The 16,093-nt window shown below is 44.5% G+C and overlaps 1 protein-coding gene across 1 annotated transcript in view; it reads left to right on the top strand.

The window, feature by feature from the left end:
* The first annotated feature begins 3,628 nt into the window (after positions 1–3,628).
* The window catches only part of LOC100545769 (uncharacterized), a 97,863-nt gene continuing 85,398 nt past the window's right edge, over positions 3,629–16,093 (top strand). Inside the window, exons 1-2 of the mRNA XM_085212414.1 lie at positions 3,629–3,832; positions 14,515–14,648. Coding sequence (XP_085068540.1) covers positions 14,582–14,648 — 67 coding nt within the window. The 5' untranslated portion in view covers positions 3,629–3,832; positions 14,515–14,581. The remainder of the gene's footprint in view (positions 3,833–14,514; positions 14,649–16,093) is intronic.

The following is a 16,093-nucleotide window of genomic DNA, read 5'->3' as shown; positions in this document are numbered from 1 at the left end:
AGGAAAAATTTCTCCTCAGAAAGAGTGATGATACATTAGAACAGTCTGCCTGGAGAGGTGGTAGAGTTACCATCCCTGGAGGTGTTCAAGAAGAGGGTAGGTGTGATACTGAGGGACATGGTTTAGAGGGCATGGTGGGTTGATGTTTGGACTAGATGATCTTAATGGTCTTTTCCAACCTTAATGATTCTACAATGACTCTTTCCCATAAATTCTGGTTTGTCTTATGCCTCATTACAACCTCATGATTTGGAGGTGATCCTACAAGGCTGCATCCATAAAGGACCTGTTCTCTGTAAGGTCAGCTTTTCTACTTTGCAGTGCCACTTCTTCTTTGCATAGCATTAGTTGACATTGCATTAGTTGACATTTCTTCTTGAAAGAGGAATTCAGGATGAAATAAGAAATAGGCCCAGGTGCTTCTTAAAAAGTCTGTGTAGAAGTGCAAACATCTATGAAAGGTGTGACCAAGTTCTATGTTCCATATAGTTAAAGACGTTTCTGGAGGATCATGGGGCTGTATAAAGACGTTCAAGTGCCCTTGGAAGCTGAGGAAAGGCAATTAGAGAAGCAGAGGGAGAGGCTGAAGAAATGAAGCTGTGAAGGACCTCTGTCAGGAGTGAAGTGGTGGATAAATGGGAACAGAGGGGTGCAATTTGCAAGAGGTAGTGGTGTGGTGGGAAAGCTCTGCAAGGAAAATTGTGAGGAAAAGCTGCTCCAGTGAGCTTGGGGCTGAATTGATCAAAGCTGAATGAGAGCACTTAGCTTGAAGTGGGACTGATAAGAACTACTCTGGAAACTGGGCATTTTCAGGGCAAAACTGGTTTGGATGAGAGCTCATGTAACATCTTGTTTGCCTTCAGACACCTTGTCCAGGCTCTCAGTTCAATGAGGACACTGCTGTGTCCATACTGGTCCCATCACTGCTTCCCAGGCCATGAGCCAATGAAGGACAAGGGCATGAGAAACACAATCTGATCTCTTTTCTATAGGCTTTTTGAGGCAAGAAGTGGTAGGGGATCAGAAAACACTGCTGGAGCATTCCTGGCTTTTATCTGATGAATTATGTGTGAGTGCTGAGACATTTGGCTAAATATTAAGCCTGAACTTTAGAAAATGGAAAGTCTTTCCTCTCCGGAAAGGTTGCATTAAGGTGGCATTAAGGTAAGTGACAACTGCACATGAATGATCCTCTTTGTTTGCCTTATCTTACTTTCACTTGATTACTTTAAAATATTGCTGATTGCTGAAGTAGCTGAGAAGACTCTCTTGGAAATCTACCAAATATATTTCAGTGCAGGTTTTTTTGTGTTTTTTTTTTTTTTTCCTTTGGCCTGAGTTTGGTATTTTGTTCATATTTTTTTCCTTTTTTTTTTTTTTTTGACAATTAAATAATTTCACTCTATACCCTTGCCCCATCCTTTTAATAGAAGTTGTTTGGGTGTAGGATTTTTTAACAGTATGCCTCACCATTCAGCTCTGGGTGTTCACATCACACCCACCTACTTCTCAATGACCTAACTCAAATCTGCAACATGGCTTAGGACCATTTCCTCAGGTAAAGGTAACCAGTGACATAGAGGTTAAATGAGCCTCTTCTCAACAGCCCAATGGAGATGCTTGGCATCCTTGGGTTCTTCTCATTGCTCAAGACAGCTCTCTGTACATTACAACCCAAACATAGATGTAATTCAAATGCCTACAGAGATGCCTTTTCTTGTAGATGCAGTTCCCAAAATGTGAGCTGAAGCCACAGTAAGGCTTCTGGGTGTTTTGGCTTTGGTCCTGTGCATGCAGAACTTGCATATCCAAGGCACTTCACTAAGTCTCCTTTGAGGTGTCATAAATAGAAAATGGGATTTTCGGTCCACCACTTAACTGTCTCCTTGTTTATTCCCCGCTGCCCTACTCTGATGGATTGTTTAGGCTGGGAGGGCTCTGGATGCCTGGAGAAACAAGGGCTACCTGATCAAACTGGTGTGGAGATATCTCTGTTTAAGGCTTTAGTGTTTGTATGAATTTGAGACAGTAGGTTGGCTGAGCTTTGGGAGAAAAATCCCCAAGCAGTGGGAAATCTCAATTCTTTATGTATTGAAGAATAAGCTGCTATGGATACAGCAGTCACTGAGAACCTTCTTGTTTGCTCACTGCATTTCTACAGAACAGCAAGAGGCCAAATATGCCCAGGCAAAAGCCCAGTGGATCTGGTGGTCCCACAGCTTGGTGGCCTCCATCATTCTGGACATCTCCAAATGGCAGTTGAAGCCCTGCTGGAACACAAATGTGTCCTGATTGCCCCACTTGGGGGATGTGAAAAGATTTAATTGCTGAATGCAGCAATTGCAATTGAAATTAAGCCTATTCAGCCCACTAACGAGGCATTCAGGGATTTAGGATCTTTATATGGTTCAATTAGATTCAATTTTTAAATCTGAGCCTTGTGGTGTGCTCTTTTGAAGTCCTGGATCTTCAGGCAGTCCTTCGTTGGTGTAATCCTAGATAGCTTTGGATGTTTTGAGGCAGGAATGGGGAAGAAAATAATCTATTTACTTACGTGCATGAAGTGGTTATTACTGAGGCTGTGATGCTCCCATAAGCTGTACCAAGATAGAGCTCCAAAGACCACTTTATGCATCATTTTTTGACTTTGGGTTGGGACAAGGGTTCACCCACACTTTGCTTCTCAAACCAGTGCCCTTCCTTTTCCCCAAAGAGGTTCCTATTTTTTCACTCTTCCTCTGTCTTTTACCTTTTTGGCCTGTTTATCTCTTGGTTGTGAGGTCTGCAGGGATGGATGGATCTGACCATGGTGATGCATGAATTCTGTTGCATCTGGAGCTTTGGGGACACACAGCATTACAAAATGACCATCAGTGCAGGGAGAAGACCTTGGTGATCACCAACTTCCAGCAGCTCAACCTCTTGTAGCATGAAAGCTCTGATTCTTCTTCTGAGTGTCTTCTGAGACAAAATCTCCTATATTTAGGTGCTGTGACTTCTAGGAGTGGATGATTTTCACGCTCTGGTTGGGTAGCCATAGAATTGAGCTCTAGGGATGGATGGGTTTCACCCTCTTGTTAGGTTGCCATAGGATGCAGCTCCTGTGGCTTGGGGTGCAGGAGATGAAGGGAGTCTTTTGGGAGTAATTTCCCATATATGTCAACTGGCCATCCCAGTTCTTTTCACCACCCTGTACCTCAGCTTCTTTTCTGTCAATAGCAATGCTAACATCCTCCATAAGAATGCATCTAAGAGAAGGTCTTGTAGAAAGACCTCTGGTGTTGTGCAATGGAACAAAGTGCAATCACAATTATACTTGAGGTGTTTTGACTCTCCATTTTGAGATGCTTCAACAGACCCTTGCACTTGAGCCATAAATTAGATTTGTACCCTTCTCCTTGGGTTTCCATCCTCTCCAGCAAGGGAAAAGCTGCCTGCAAACAGAGACTTTCCCCCCTCCTTAACCTTTTCCCCAAGCCGGCCCCTTCCTTTTCAAACATCCCAGTTATTTTATTATTATTTTGTACCCACGAAGTAAAGATATATATATATATTTCCCCTCCCCTCCCTTTTTCTCCCCTCCTTCTCTCCCACATTCCTGCCAAAAGTGCACGGGGCGGCATCCCATGCCCGGTGCTCGTCCCAGCTGTGAACAGTGCAGAAGGAGCTGGAGGTGGGGGGGATACCCACAGCAGCCCCTCCTCCTGCCTCATAACTCCTTCTAAGTGTGCAGGGAGTTGCGCTACAGCCTGGCTGACGTGTTCACAGGCTCTTAGGGCTGCCAGCCCCTCTTACCCATGGGGAGAAGCCAACTTGCAACTGATTTGTGCAGGTAAGCGATGCTGTCTGCCTGTGGCTATCTGTCCATCTGCTCAGGTGTTGGGTTTTGTGCCTGGTTGTGCTTTTTTTCCACTCTTCCTGTTCTCAGGTTGCAGATCAAGGAGCAATGGCGTGAGAACGGGCTGGGGGCTGTGGGGAGGGAAGAAAGGGCTGCAAATGGCAGCATAGCTTCCCAGAGCAGCTAAACCAGTCTGTAGTGTGAATCTGGGGCTGACTTTGGGCTCCTTATGATGGGAAGTGACTTGTGGCTGGTCTCAGAGGTGGTTAAGAAATGTCAGTGGATTGATGGGATGTTTTTTGGTGGGGTTTTCTTTTTTTTTCTTTTTTTTCTTTTTTCTTTTGGAGGCTGTACGGGGGGAATTAGGTTCTGATTGTGTAATTTCATGTGCTTGGAGGGTCCAAGCATTGCAACTTGCAGAACACTTCCCTGATTATCTTCCTGCTGGTGGAATAAGAAACAGTATTTCTCTTGTTCAATTGGATTGTGTGAGGTGGATGCTGGTAAAATAGCTAGCACTGAAAGCAAGTCCTGGATCAAAGCTGCAACAACGGAGCAGACCCCTCTGGGACTAGTTATAACTCCAGACACAATGAATATTTCAGTGAGTTATGGGAGAAACAGCAGAAAGGGCTGATCTGAGGCCATTCCTGGCTAGGGAAGCTAGATTCTTTCAAGGGGAGAAGTTGTATACATCTGGGCTGGATTCTGCTTTCCTACATCTGGACAAGGGCGGGACTGCAGAGATGTAATGATTGTAGCATCCAATAAATTGCAATGAATGCAGTGACCAGTCAGATGCAAACTGTGTTTATAAAGTTTTAAACTGTGGGTCTGCTCCTTTCCTGATCTTTCAGCTGGTCACCCCAGGGGCTTTCAAACCTCAGCAGCACCAGTGGTTATGGTGACTGAGATCCTTCAGCCCACCACTTCTCCCTGTAACCTCTGAAACTGATATCTCAAAGGGAACAGCAGTGATGAACAATTTCATTTGGCTGCAAGCCATCACAGGCCCTAAATAAGGTAATCTCTGCTTACAATCAGGAATTACAAGAAAATGCCTTCCTTCCAGGGGAAAGAGGAAAATTGGCCACCAGGCAGGTGATTCATGGGGTGTCTGAAAAGTCTGTGTGGCTCTGATCAGGTTGTAGGATGAAGTGTGCATCTCATTCTGTATGTTTGAAGAGGCGGATCTATCCAAAAAGGGGATGGATGGTGGATAATGTTTGGGCTCCCCGATGCTCCTGCAAAGTGGTCCCTCTGATGCCCTAAACAACATCAGGTTGGTTATGGGTGGGGAGATTCATTAGTCTGGAAAGTGCTTGGGGTTGTTTGAAGGGATCACAGAATCAAAGCATTGAGTTGGAAGGGAATTTTAAAGGTCATCTGGTCCAGCTCCCCTGCACTGAACAGGGACACTTACAGCTCAGTCAGGTTGCTCAGAGCCTGCACCAGCCTGACTTTGAATGCCTCCAGGGATGAGACATCCACCACTCTCTGGGCAACCTGTTCCATGATATAAATGACATAAATATGGGGACATGTCCTTACCTGCAGGTCCTGGCACGGTCCCACAGGAGGGGTGAGCCTTGCTAAGGCAGGACCTGAAGGTGTAATGTTTTATACAGTGTGAGGCTGGGAGTGTTTGAGGGTGGAATATTTCCTCTCCAAAGGCTATTTGGATAATGGCCATTTAGAGGTTTCTCAATGGAGCAGCTCTGTCAGCTCTCCCTGGTCTTAAATATTGGTGTACTGAGGCTATTGTCTGACAGAGAGCTTATGTGCATGAAAGGCTGTCTGCTTTTTCCACCTGGTGTGGCTTGTCTCACATTTCAGCTGTTTTCAGGTCCTTCTGCCTCAAATAGTTCTGATGGTTCTGTCCCTCTGACCATTGCTTTCAAGATAGTGGACAAGGGAGACATCTTCAGCTCTTTTATTAGGCCTTGTGGAACCCTGCTGTAGGATATAGTGTGGGCCCCATGCTCCCTGGATCATGGGAAAAGTCATCTTGTCATCATGCTATGGTGGGGAGCAGACTTGAAGGGAATTCAGGAGGTGATGCAGGTGGTGGTGATGGTGAAAAGGAGGTGATGTGTTCATCTTGGGCTTCACCAGTGGGTGGAAGGAAGGCAGTAAAGACATTCTTGTAGTGATGAGAGGCTTGGGTCCAAATCTTCCCATGGACCCCATAGGCTGGTTGTTGAGGGCTCAGGACTGGATGCTCTTGCACTGATTGGGGAATGGATGCCTTGCTCAGTAACTCCACATCCAAAAATCCTTCTCCCATGTCTTGCTGAGCACAGGCCCAGCAGTGACTTCTGGGAGAAAAACATCCAAAATAGGATTAGCTGCATCTGCAAAGGCTTTGCTATGAACACCCTGTGGTGCCCCATAGAGGGAGGCTAAGTGTTTTGGGGAAGGCTTGTACAGTTCACTTATCAACAGAACCCTCAGTCACCAGCAATCACACCAATCTATTTTGTTTGTACAGCCAGTCCAGAAAAACCTAACCTGACACTAGACTTAGAAGTGAAGCCAGTTCTCCTTTTGTTAACCATTAATGCCCATTTATGGTGGACATAAAATATGATTGCACCAGGTGGCAAGTATAAGTACAGCAAATTAATATATATATAATAAAAACATAAAAACAAGGTAAAATGATGAATTATATCGTGTGCTGTCTGTGCAAGGATATATCTGTCTGTCACAATCCTGTTGCTCAGTGCCCAGAGATAAAAGTTCAAATCAACAGGGCCATCCCTTCGCACCATCTCAGCAGTGTGGAAAATATGGGAAGAGGAATCTGATAGGGGTTTATTTTGCGTTATAAAACAAAAGTGGAGATTTGTGGTGGCTCCACCCTACCCAGGGGGGGCTGTCAGTGCAAGTCTGTGATTGGTGTTTGCTTCACGATCATGCCAGGAGATCCTCAGGAAGATTCAGGGTCAATACTCATTGTAGGGGATGCATACAAGTGCAGCTCTCAGGTATCATCATGACCTGGGTTCATGGTATCACATGGTATCACACATTGACTAGGATGGCATGGGGGTTCTGTGGGTCTGCTTGGAGGGCTGGAGGAGCAGATTGATAGGGTTGAGAGTCCTGAAGAGGAGATGGGGCATGCAAGTCTCATGCCCAAGTCGCTCTTCTGTTGCTCCAAAGCAATCAGCCACAGTCTTTGGTTCACCAAAAGCAGAACAAATCTGTTGGAGGCAATGAACCAGCATTGGTCCAGCAACAGCAGGGAGAATTTTTCCTGCCCCAAAACCAAGATTACTCAGTTCTCAGGGGATGTGGCACCTGGGCTGGGATCTTTTTCTGTCTCTGCACTCCCCTCAGTCATGCTGAGGGGCATTTTGCAAAGCAAACAGCCTCCTGGAAAGCAGCCAGCCTGCGAGTGAGCAACATGAGCAATGCAGACCTGGCTGCCAGCCAAGCAGTCAATCCATTCATCCATTGACTTCCTTAACCCTTTTATTTTTAACCTCCCCTTCTATTGATCTCCCTGCCTGTAACATCTGCATACCTACCTGGAGATATTGCCTTTGACACTGCTGATGCATAATCCTGCAGGGCAGACCTTTTGCCTCCTCTATGGGAAGACAGATTAATGAGTAGTATCTCATGAATGCCCCAGATGGCAATAGGATGGAGAAGATGCAAACATCCTCAAACCATGAGTGCTGGGAGACCTGTTTAGTGAGCAACTTATGTATTTGTGTCATGCTTAGGAAGAGATTATCCTAACCTTGCAACCTGAAGCAGGGTGTCTTGTTCCAAAGCAGAGTGTTAAAATGAATGGAGGTGGCAGGGAGAAGCTGAATTGTTTTGGAGGTATTTCCTGTTTCAGGTGACTTATGCAATGATGGTTTGAGCAGTACTATGTGTCTCTCTTAACTTTTTTTGAGTTAAATTTTCACTGTTTAAGTGGGATCTGCATTGTGTTCTTTTCTAGCTTGTGGACTCCCCATTGGGAATCCACTGGGGTCAAGATGGAGCCATTTGCATTAGTGAACTTCTGGTGACCAAGGGTCTCCATCAAAACTCCCCTTCATAGTTATCCACACCCAACCTGTACTGCACCCTTTGCATTGTTTTGCAAGAAGAGGCTGAGGGAAGCCACCAAACCCTCCTTTGCTAAGCAAGCAAAACTTTCAGTCCCCTCCAAGCAGGATCTCTTGTAGAAGGAGATTGGTTAGAGACGATCATCACAGCCAGCATCCAACTGCAGCTTTCTGAGCAATTCAGTGAGTCTGCTTGGAAAGTTTTCTAGATTTAGCTGAGAAGGTATTTTTACCTGTTAATGTGAAAACCTGATGTGTGGGGAAGTCACCACAGTGTGGAAAAAAACAGTCTAGCTTTCATTTCCAGGGTTTGGGTTTATAAGATATTTTTCTGCTTTTCTCCTTGGTGCTTTTAAGCTGAAAAATTCTATCCAGTGGTCCTAGAAGCTGTATGAATATTTTCTGTAGGGGGTGGAAAATGGCAAAACCAGCCCCAATTGGGTTTACTTTTCAAGTTATTCCATAGTAGGGGAAGAGGTATGACCTACCAGTTACCTCCAGTTAGCTGTTTGTCACCTTTGCATCAACTTTTCTACCCTCTTCCCAGAAACGGAATGCCCAAAATGTCCATTGAGATCTCTTCTCAATGTCGTTTTGCCCCCAGGTGGATGTTTCCACTGGATCTGCACAAATCCTAACCAGTGCTTTGCCCTGTGTTTTGTGATGCTGATGTGAACAACTGCAATGAGTCATGGAGAAGGATATTGGAGATACACCGACGCATGGGGCAGAAACTATCCCTAAAACACGTCTTCCACCCTACAGAAAAGCTGTAGCCAGACCTTACCATGCTCTCAGTAGTCCTCCTGCGATGTTAATCTGTCTTCTTTTAGTATCTAGCTCCATCTTTCCACAATGACATTTCCTGGGGAATCAACAGGTGTGGGGTCTGAACCATGAGGCAGTGGGGCTGGGTAGTAGGCACAGCCCTTGAATGTCGTTGCCTTTAGACAAACCAGGCACGTTCATTTGGGTGCTGAAGTAGAAAATAGGCTTCTTCCTGCTCTCACTTCATCTCCTTTTATTGAGCAGCCTCGCAGGATTCCCCCCCCCCTTCTCTGTCCATCTCTGTTAAGCATTACTAGGCAGAGAAACCCCTTTAAATCTGGAAATCAATAATATTTATATTTAAAAAAAAAAAATCTACAAAACACTTGCTACAAAACACTGAGAGAGGGAGGGGAGTTCTTTAGCCATTTACCCATCCTGCAAGAAGCAGCAGTTTCTTGTTATTGCTGATGCTGCTGTTTAAACAGGCTCTGTGCTGCAGTGTGTGCTCCTTTCATTGCTTTAAATTTCTCCTGTTTCATGGCAGAATTGCCTGGAGCAGAGAGGATAGGTCCTCCAGGATGAGAGAACCACTGACCCATCTCCACCACGGCCACTAACTACATCTCTCAGTGCCGCATCTCCACATTCCTTGAACACCTCTAGGGAAAGTGACTCCACCTCTTTCCCAAGCAGCCTGTTCCAAAATATGAGCATCTGCATGAGGGATGCCTTACTGTATGCTCCTATAGCAGCTTCTTGGCTCTTCAAGTTTCCTTTGGGACATTCTTTATGGGTATACCTTGCCCAGGGATGGTGCTATATCAGAATTTGAGCTTTGCTCTAAAAAGCTCACGTGGTCAAATACAGTCATCTGGGGTGAATGGATATGTGTTACTTAAAATATCATTTGGCAAGAGTTCTGGGGTTGTAGAATTATAGAATCACCAAGATTGGAAAAGATCATCCAATCCAACCATCCAACAATCACCCATAGTTCTCACTAACGGTAGGGGGTGGTTCAGGGGGACGCATCTACTTTGATCCATCTTCTCAATGTCTAGATGCAACACTGTTCCATGATACTAGCACTGTCATATGGCAGTGAATGAGCTCATGGCTTGCTGCACTTTCTTCTTCTGAGATATCCGTGCCTATGCAACGTAACTGAGTGATACAGTCTTGAGTGGTCACAGGCATGAGTTGGACTAGATTGTCTTAGAGGCTGTTCCAACCTTAATGATACTATGATATCCTGGTAGCAAGGATGCAATTGGCACTGGGGAGAACGAGGTGCCTTGGGTAGGGAATGCCAATTGCTGCAGGGCTTGCAGGTTGCTTTCTGGGACAAAAAAGATCAATTCATTTCAAGGTAGTTCCTTCTATCTGATGGTCCGAGGTTTGAGGTGTTGGTAACCAGAGGAGGCTCTGTGTGGACTCCTCAAAGTCTATGTGTTCAGATCAAGGTGTGTGTTGTGTATGGCTCCTGAAGTCTTAAAACAGCAGAGATGCATGGGATGGAGCAAAAATATGAGCTGGAATTTCCTCTGCAGCAAATTATGAACACATTTGCTTGCAAAGCTGACATATTCTCAAACTGACACCAGCTACTGCATCTTCAACCTGCCTCCTGAGTTTTACTTACATTGGTTATTTTGAGTGAGTTCTTGTTACCTTTTAGGAACTGGGAAAAACTCTGACATTTTCTTTCCATCTTTATGAGCCATTAGGATTTATTCTTGTTGATGTGCTAAGCCTCAAGTCCTTGTTTATATCTTTCCTCTTGACACTCGAATGATTTGTGCCTGGCCTTTGCTTTGGGTTGGGTGCAGACTGTCTCTTCATTTTCCTTTGTTGTCCTGACAAATGGTATGTCTATGTGCTAGGACCTCAGTTACCTGTTAACACTGATGCCATCAAATATTGGACCTTCTTCATACCCTTGTCCTGCTGGTATCTTTGCTGCTTCCACATCCTGAAGTTCCCATTAATTCTTCATTTAGGGCAACCTCACTATTTCTATTACACATCTCAGTGTGATCTCCTGTGGGGCTGCTGAGCTCTTTCTCAATAGGATTTTGTGATGTCCCTGATGATGCTCCATGAACAGAAGCCCTAGAGTACTGCAGCTGCAAATAGAATCATAGAGTCATTAAGGCTAGAAAAGACCTCCCAGATCATCAAGTCCAACCATCAACCCATCTCCACCATGCCCACTAACAACGTCCCTCAGTGCCACATCTCCATGTTTCTTGAACACCTCCAGTGACTCCCCCACCTTCCTGGACAGCCTGTTCCAATGCCTCACCACTTTCTCTGAGAATAAATTTTTCCTAATATCCAACCTGAACCTTCCCTGAGCACAACTTAAAGCCATTACCTCTTGGGTATACTTCCTCTGCCCAGGCAGCTGTTTGCAGGAGACTTGTATGAAAATATTTCCAATATTTGTTTTCCTTTGTTAGATTTGACTGAAGTTGTCAAGATTTTGCTGGGTTGCGAGGTGGAGGGATCTGTCTGGTTGTGTGGTATGCACCATGGCGCAGTGGTAGGCGGAGGGATGTGAGTTTGAGTGGATCATCTGGAAAGGCTCTGGGTGCCCAGATGTAGCACTGTGATGAAGGTTTTTTGTCTGTATGCAACAGGGATAGTTATTTAGTGGATGGAACATCTGCTATGGGAGATCCAGGGATGGGAGAAGCATAGGATCCAGCAAGAGATGCAGTCAAACAGGAGGCAAGCATCAGCCAGATGGGTCTGCAAACCCACTGAGTCCCATCATTTTTAGACAGACCTTGCTGACAGGAGTTATTTATTTATCTCCATATTTGTTGGCAAAGCAAAATGAAATATGAGTTTATTACAAACATATACAAAGGAAAAATAAATTCAGAGAACCAGCTCAGCCTCTGGCACTGCTGTTAAGTATGTGAGACCTGTTCCTTCCTTCCCCCTCCTGTCATGCTTTTCACTCTTCTGTTCCAGGTGTGGCAAAGAGAGAACTTGGTCCATCTGCTTTTTGGAGTTTGGAGGTTATTTGTTCTCCTAGAGGACCTGGGGACATTTGTTCCTATAGATTATTTACCAGGCACTGTAAAAGATCAAAGAAATTGCTGGGATTGCTTGCAAAACCCTGAAATTTATGGGGTCATTGCCCTGTTCCTACCAAACCTGGTAGCTCTCTGTAATGATTTAGGAGGTCTTTAAGAAAGGTGATGACAGTCATTGTCTGCAAGACAAGCTGAGAGCTGCTGGATTGTATTTTTCTAATATTTAATGCATAAAATGAGCGTTGTGGTGACACCTAAGTGATAACCGAACTGAGCTGCCCTAGGATGGATGGTGCAGCAAATGGCAGTCCTCACTGCCCTTGGCCAACCCAATATGTTGCATCCTGTAAGATGGAATGCATGTAAGGAGCAAACCCAGGTGTACCATTGGAGTACTCAGCACAAGTCCAACATGTTCAAAAATGTAATGTGTAAAAGCTCAACTTGCATGCAAGTTTGCACATATGAATTCATCCCTGCACATGAACATGTGAAATCTATGGGATCTGGATTATGAAACCCTTTTGCATCCTTTCTTTTACCTTTGCGGTGTGTATTCTTAGTGTATTTGTTCAGTGCTGAAGCATTAAACAATACTGAGGAGGAAAAAAAAAAAAAAGAATTGCATATCAGATGTTTTAAAATGTGCTTTGGCATAGCACATGGGGACTGCAAAACCTCAGATTTATTTATTGCTGCTTAGGCCTTTTTTTTTTTTTTATTTCCTGTGTATGTGTGACCATCGAGAGCAGTTGCTGATCATTCAGATGTGCTTTTAGTTCTGTTCTTTGTCCCTTTGGCTGTGTATTGCTCCCAGGACATCACCATGGCGTTATGGACCCCTTCCCTGTGGCTCATCACTCTGCCAAGGAAGTTTTTAAGAACAGAACAATATTTTCTTGGAATTACAAGGAAGTAGAGAGATGTATGTTAGCATTTAAGCTTGTCTGGATGCTTACCCCATACAGACCAGCAAGTGCATGAGAGCAGGCTTCAGTCTCAGCCAGATATGTGCTCATGAAGTGGATATGTTAGCTATCTTGGTGCATAATATATGGCATTTCTGATGTTATTTTAAATACCCAGAAATTCCCAGAAAAAAAGGGATATATTTATAATCTAAATTATCTTTCATCTGGTTTATATTTCTATGATGGAGTGAAGGCATCAGTGGATAAAGGAAGGGCAGCTGATGTCATCTACCCAGACTTGTGCAAGGCCTTTGACATGGTCCCACATCACATCCTTACCTCTACATTGGAGAAATGTGGGTTCTAAGGGTGGACTCTTTGGTGAATAAGAAATTGGTTGATGGTCACAGCCAGAGGGCTGTGGTCAGTGGCTCAATGTCTATGTCAAGGTGTTGATGAGTGTTCTTGTGCTCCATGCTGGGTTCACTCATGGTCCAGAACAGACCCTGCACTGCATAGCTGAGAATTAAATAAATAGGAAGGGAAAAGGGGATGCTGTCAGGTTAGCATTGCAAGAGGTGGTGGGGTGAATTCACCAAAACTTATAATGTGACTCTTGCAGAAGATATGGGATAAAACAGTTGTCTCAGATTTTAGCTCCAATAATTGATTTCCTAGATGCTTGATCCTGTTGTTAAGCCCTTTATTCGAATGTTTTAAAAGCCTGCAATTTGTGGTGATTGTATTATTTTTTGCTGTTGCTTTCACCCTGAAGTCATTTCCACAGCAACTGCACTGGAGGTAGGAAGGAAGTATGCGGCACAAGTCAACCACTGCATGGCAAAGATCTCCAAGTACAGACAGCAATTGGAATAGAGAGGGAAATTAAAAGACAGAAAGCACATTGGGGACACTTCTGTCCTGATGGTCTGAAAGACTGATGTATGTGATAGATAAAGTGACAACAGCCCTCTTTAAGGTGCTGTGGACACTTGACCTTCATCTTACATGGAGATTTATTTAGGTTGGACTACCCCACAGCCAGTCTTGTTTTCCAAAAGGGACCAAATCTATAATGCAGTGGAATTTCGAAGCTGAACGTTGTTAGCTGTAAGAAAATTTCCGTCCATGGCAAAAAGCTAGATGAAGTCATCAAGCTCATCTTTTCCCCACGTCTGTAATTTCCACCCTGGAAGTAGTCCATGTCTCCCTTTGAAGTCTGCTCAGCCCCAGACACGCAGGTGAGACTCAGAACAAGAGAACAAATTTTTATTGCCCGCTAAAAAAAGGAATAAAACCTCTTTTTGCAATGCTGTATCTATTACGTCATAGAAATAAGTCACTGCTTTGCCAAGGGCTTTTCTGTAGGCCTAATGAGCATTTGTTTGGGGACTTTGCTAAACTGTCTGTGAGCAGAAACCATAGCTTTCAGCCCTCTTTGACTGCTCCATGATGATACGATGGATTTCCAAGGATGAGATTTAGGGACCTGGAGGATGTTTGCAAAACAGGCCAATAAAGTGTGGGTGGTTGATGTCTGCAATGATGCTCATGGACTGATCTTTGCTCCCCATGTGGTTGAGGCAGCAGATGCTTCCCTCTTCTAATGCAGCAGTAATATTCACCTTTAGGTTTAATTGCTGATGGTTGTTACTGCCTGAAGAAGGGTGCTGTCAGAGAAAGATGCTGGGATAACAAAGCAGAGCTCTCCCCTTTAGCCAGCCTCAGCAAAGTGATGGAGAAATTTAAGGAGTTTAAGGCTGATTCCATAAGTCAAGATGAAACTTGGTAGATGGATGAAGGCTTCCCTTACCACCGCAAGCAGGTAGGAGCATCTCATTCAGATGGCATGTTTTAAAGCCTCTTTTCTCCTGCAGATGAATGAATTTCCAGGCTGGGTGTTGATTCCAGGAACTGTGTGGCCTCTTCCAAAGGGAAAAGAAAATGTATGCCAAGATCCTTGCCCTGGCAGTGGCCATGGCACATTACAAAGCCATGGCTGTTCACGAAGGTATGTGGTAAGCAGGTGAATGTAACCTCTGGGGGTGATGATGAGACACATTGAGGAGAAAAAAAGTGTTTTCCAAGCAACTGTTTTTGCTAATGTAATTATGGGGTGCAGCTGTAGTGCTGGTGCCCTTGACTTCTGCATTAGGGTTCTTCTTTCTGGTTGGAAGTGGCTGGCCAACAGTGATCTCTGAAAGCTGGTACAAGCCACCAACCAGAGGACATGAGGCAGAGGATCTCAAGGTAGCCCTGAAACCTCCTGCTGCTCTCTACAGTTAAGACTGAGCACCCTGGTCTAGCTATAGATATCCCTGTTCATTGCAAGGGAGTTGGACTAGTTGACCTTAATAGTCCCTTCCAACTCAAGTGATTCTATGATAACATTGTCTTACCTCCTCCCTGGCTCCCCAGTGTCTGTGCAAACCCACAGAGTTTTTGATGAGGAATAACCAGATCTGAAAGACAGGAGCCAAAGGGATCCTGGAGAAGAGCTTCAAATACTTACAGCATAACCAAGCCCATGCCTCTGTAGCTTCAGGGTCCTGTGGGAGGGAGGGCTCCTTTGCAAGCTCCCAGGAGCGCTGAGGGGCTCAGCAAGAAACAGTGGGGCCCTTCTCTTTGAATCCTTCTGCAGGAACAAGCCCTCAAGCTTTGAAAGTGTAAATTCACCTGGAGTAAATTCAGTGAATTCAACAAGGAGTTAATGGAAGCTTTGGCATCAAAGACAAAATTAACTTGATTAAGTTCCTGTCCGTCAATTAAACCAATATACTCAACTATAATGCTATTTAATTTGAAGCTGGGAACAGTGCAATAAATCAATGTTTACAGATGTCTCTGGCAAACCTGTGATTGATGAAACGTGGTAATTTTGGAGGTGCATGGAAAATTTCAAATAAAATCATATTCCCTGGTGATTAATATAGCTGTCTGTGTTGGTATTTTCTCCAGAAGGTACCAATCCAAATATGCTTAACATAACATGTTTCCAGTGACAGCTTCAGATATACCTGATCCAAGTAGTGAATGCATTGGATTTCATTGCCAAGCCAGCCCCCTCTGGCTTAGTATCTCACAGAATGGGCTCTGGTTGCCCCTTTGTAGAGAACAGGGCACTCCTGCAGCTCACCATTGTCTTTCTCCTCGTTATCCCTGAATGCAAACAAGGGTGGGAGCATTGTGTAGGGTGAGCAAGACTCCCATGGACAATTCATGGATGGAGGATTCTCTCTGGAGTTTTGGGAGGTAGAGGTAGATAGCCCTCTGATATCAACAGCGTTCTGAGCAAGATTTCCAGATTGGTTGCAAAGATGCAGCTCTTCCAGGAAATTTCTGTACACAGAACCCCAAGAGGTGGGTGATTCTGGGAAAGATTTTGGAAAGAGTTCTTGGTCTTGTTCAGCTTTTGTTGGGGTTTTCTCATGATAACACAGGTTATGGATAACATGG

Source organism: Meleagris gallopavo, chromosome 1 (genome assembly GCF_905368555.1).
Source record: "Meleagris gallopavo chromosome 1, MGAL_WU_HG_1.1, whole genome shotgun sequence".
NCBI classification, from domain to species: domain Eukaryota; kingdom Metazoa; phylum Chordata; class Aves; order Galliformes; family Phasianidae; genus Meleagris; species Meleagris gallopavo.
This window is presented reverse-complemented; position numbering and strand designations above follow the sequence as displayed.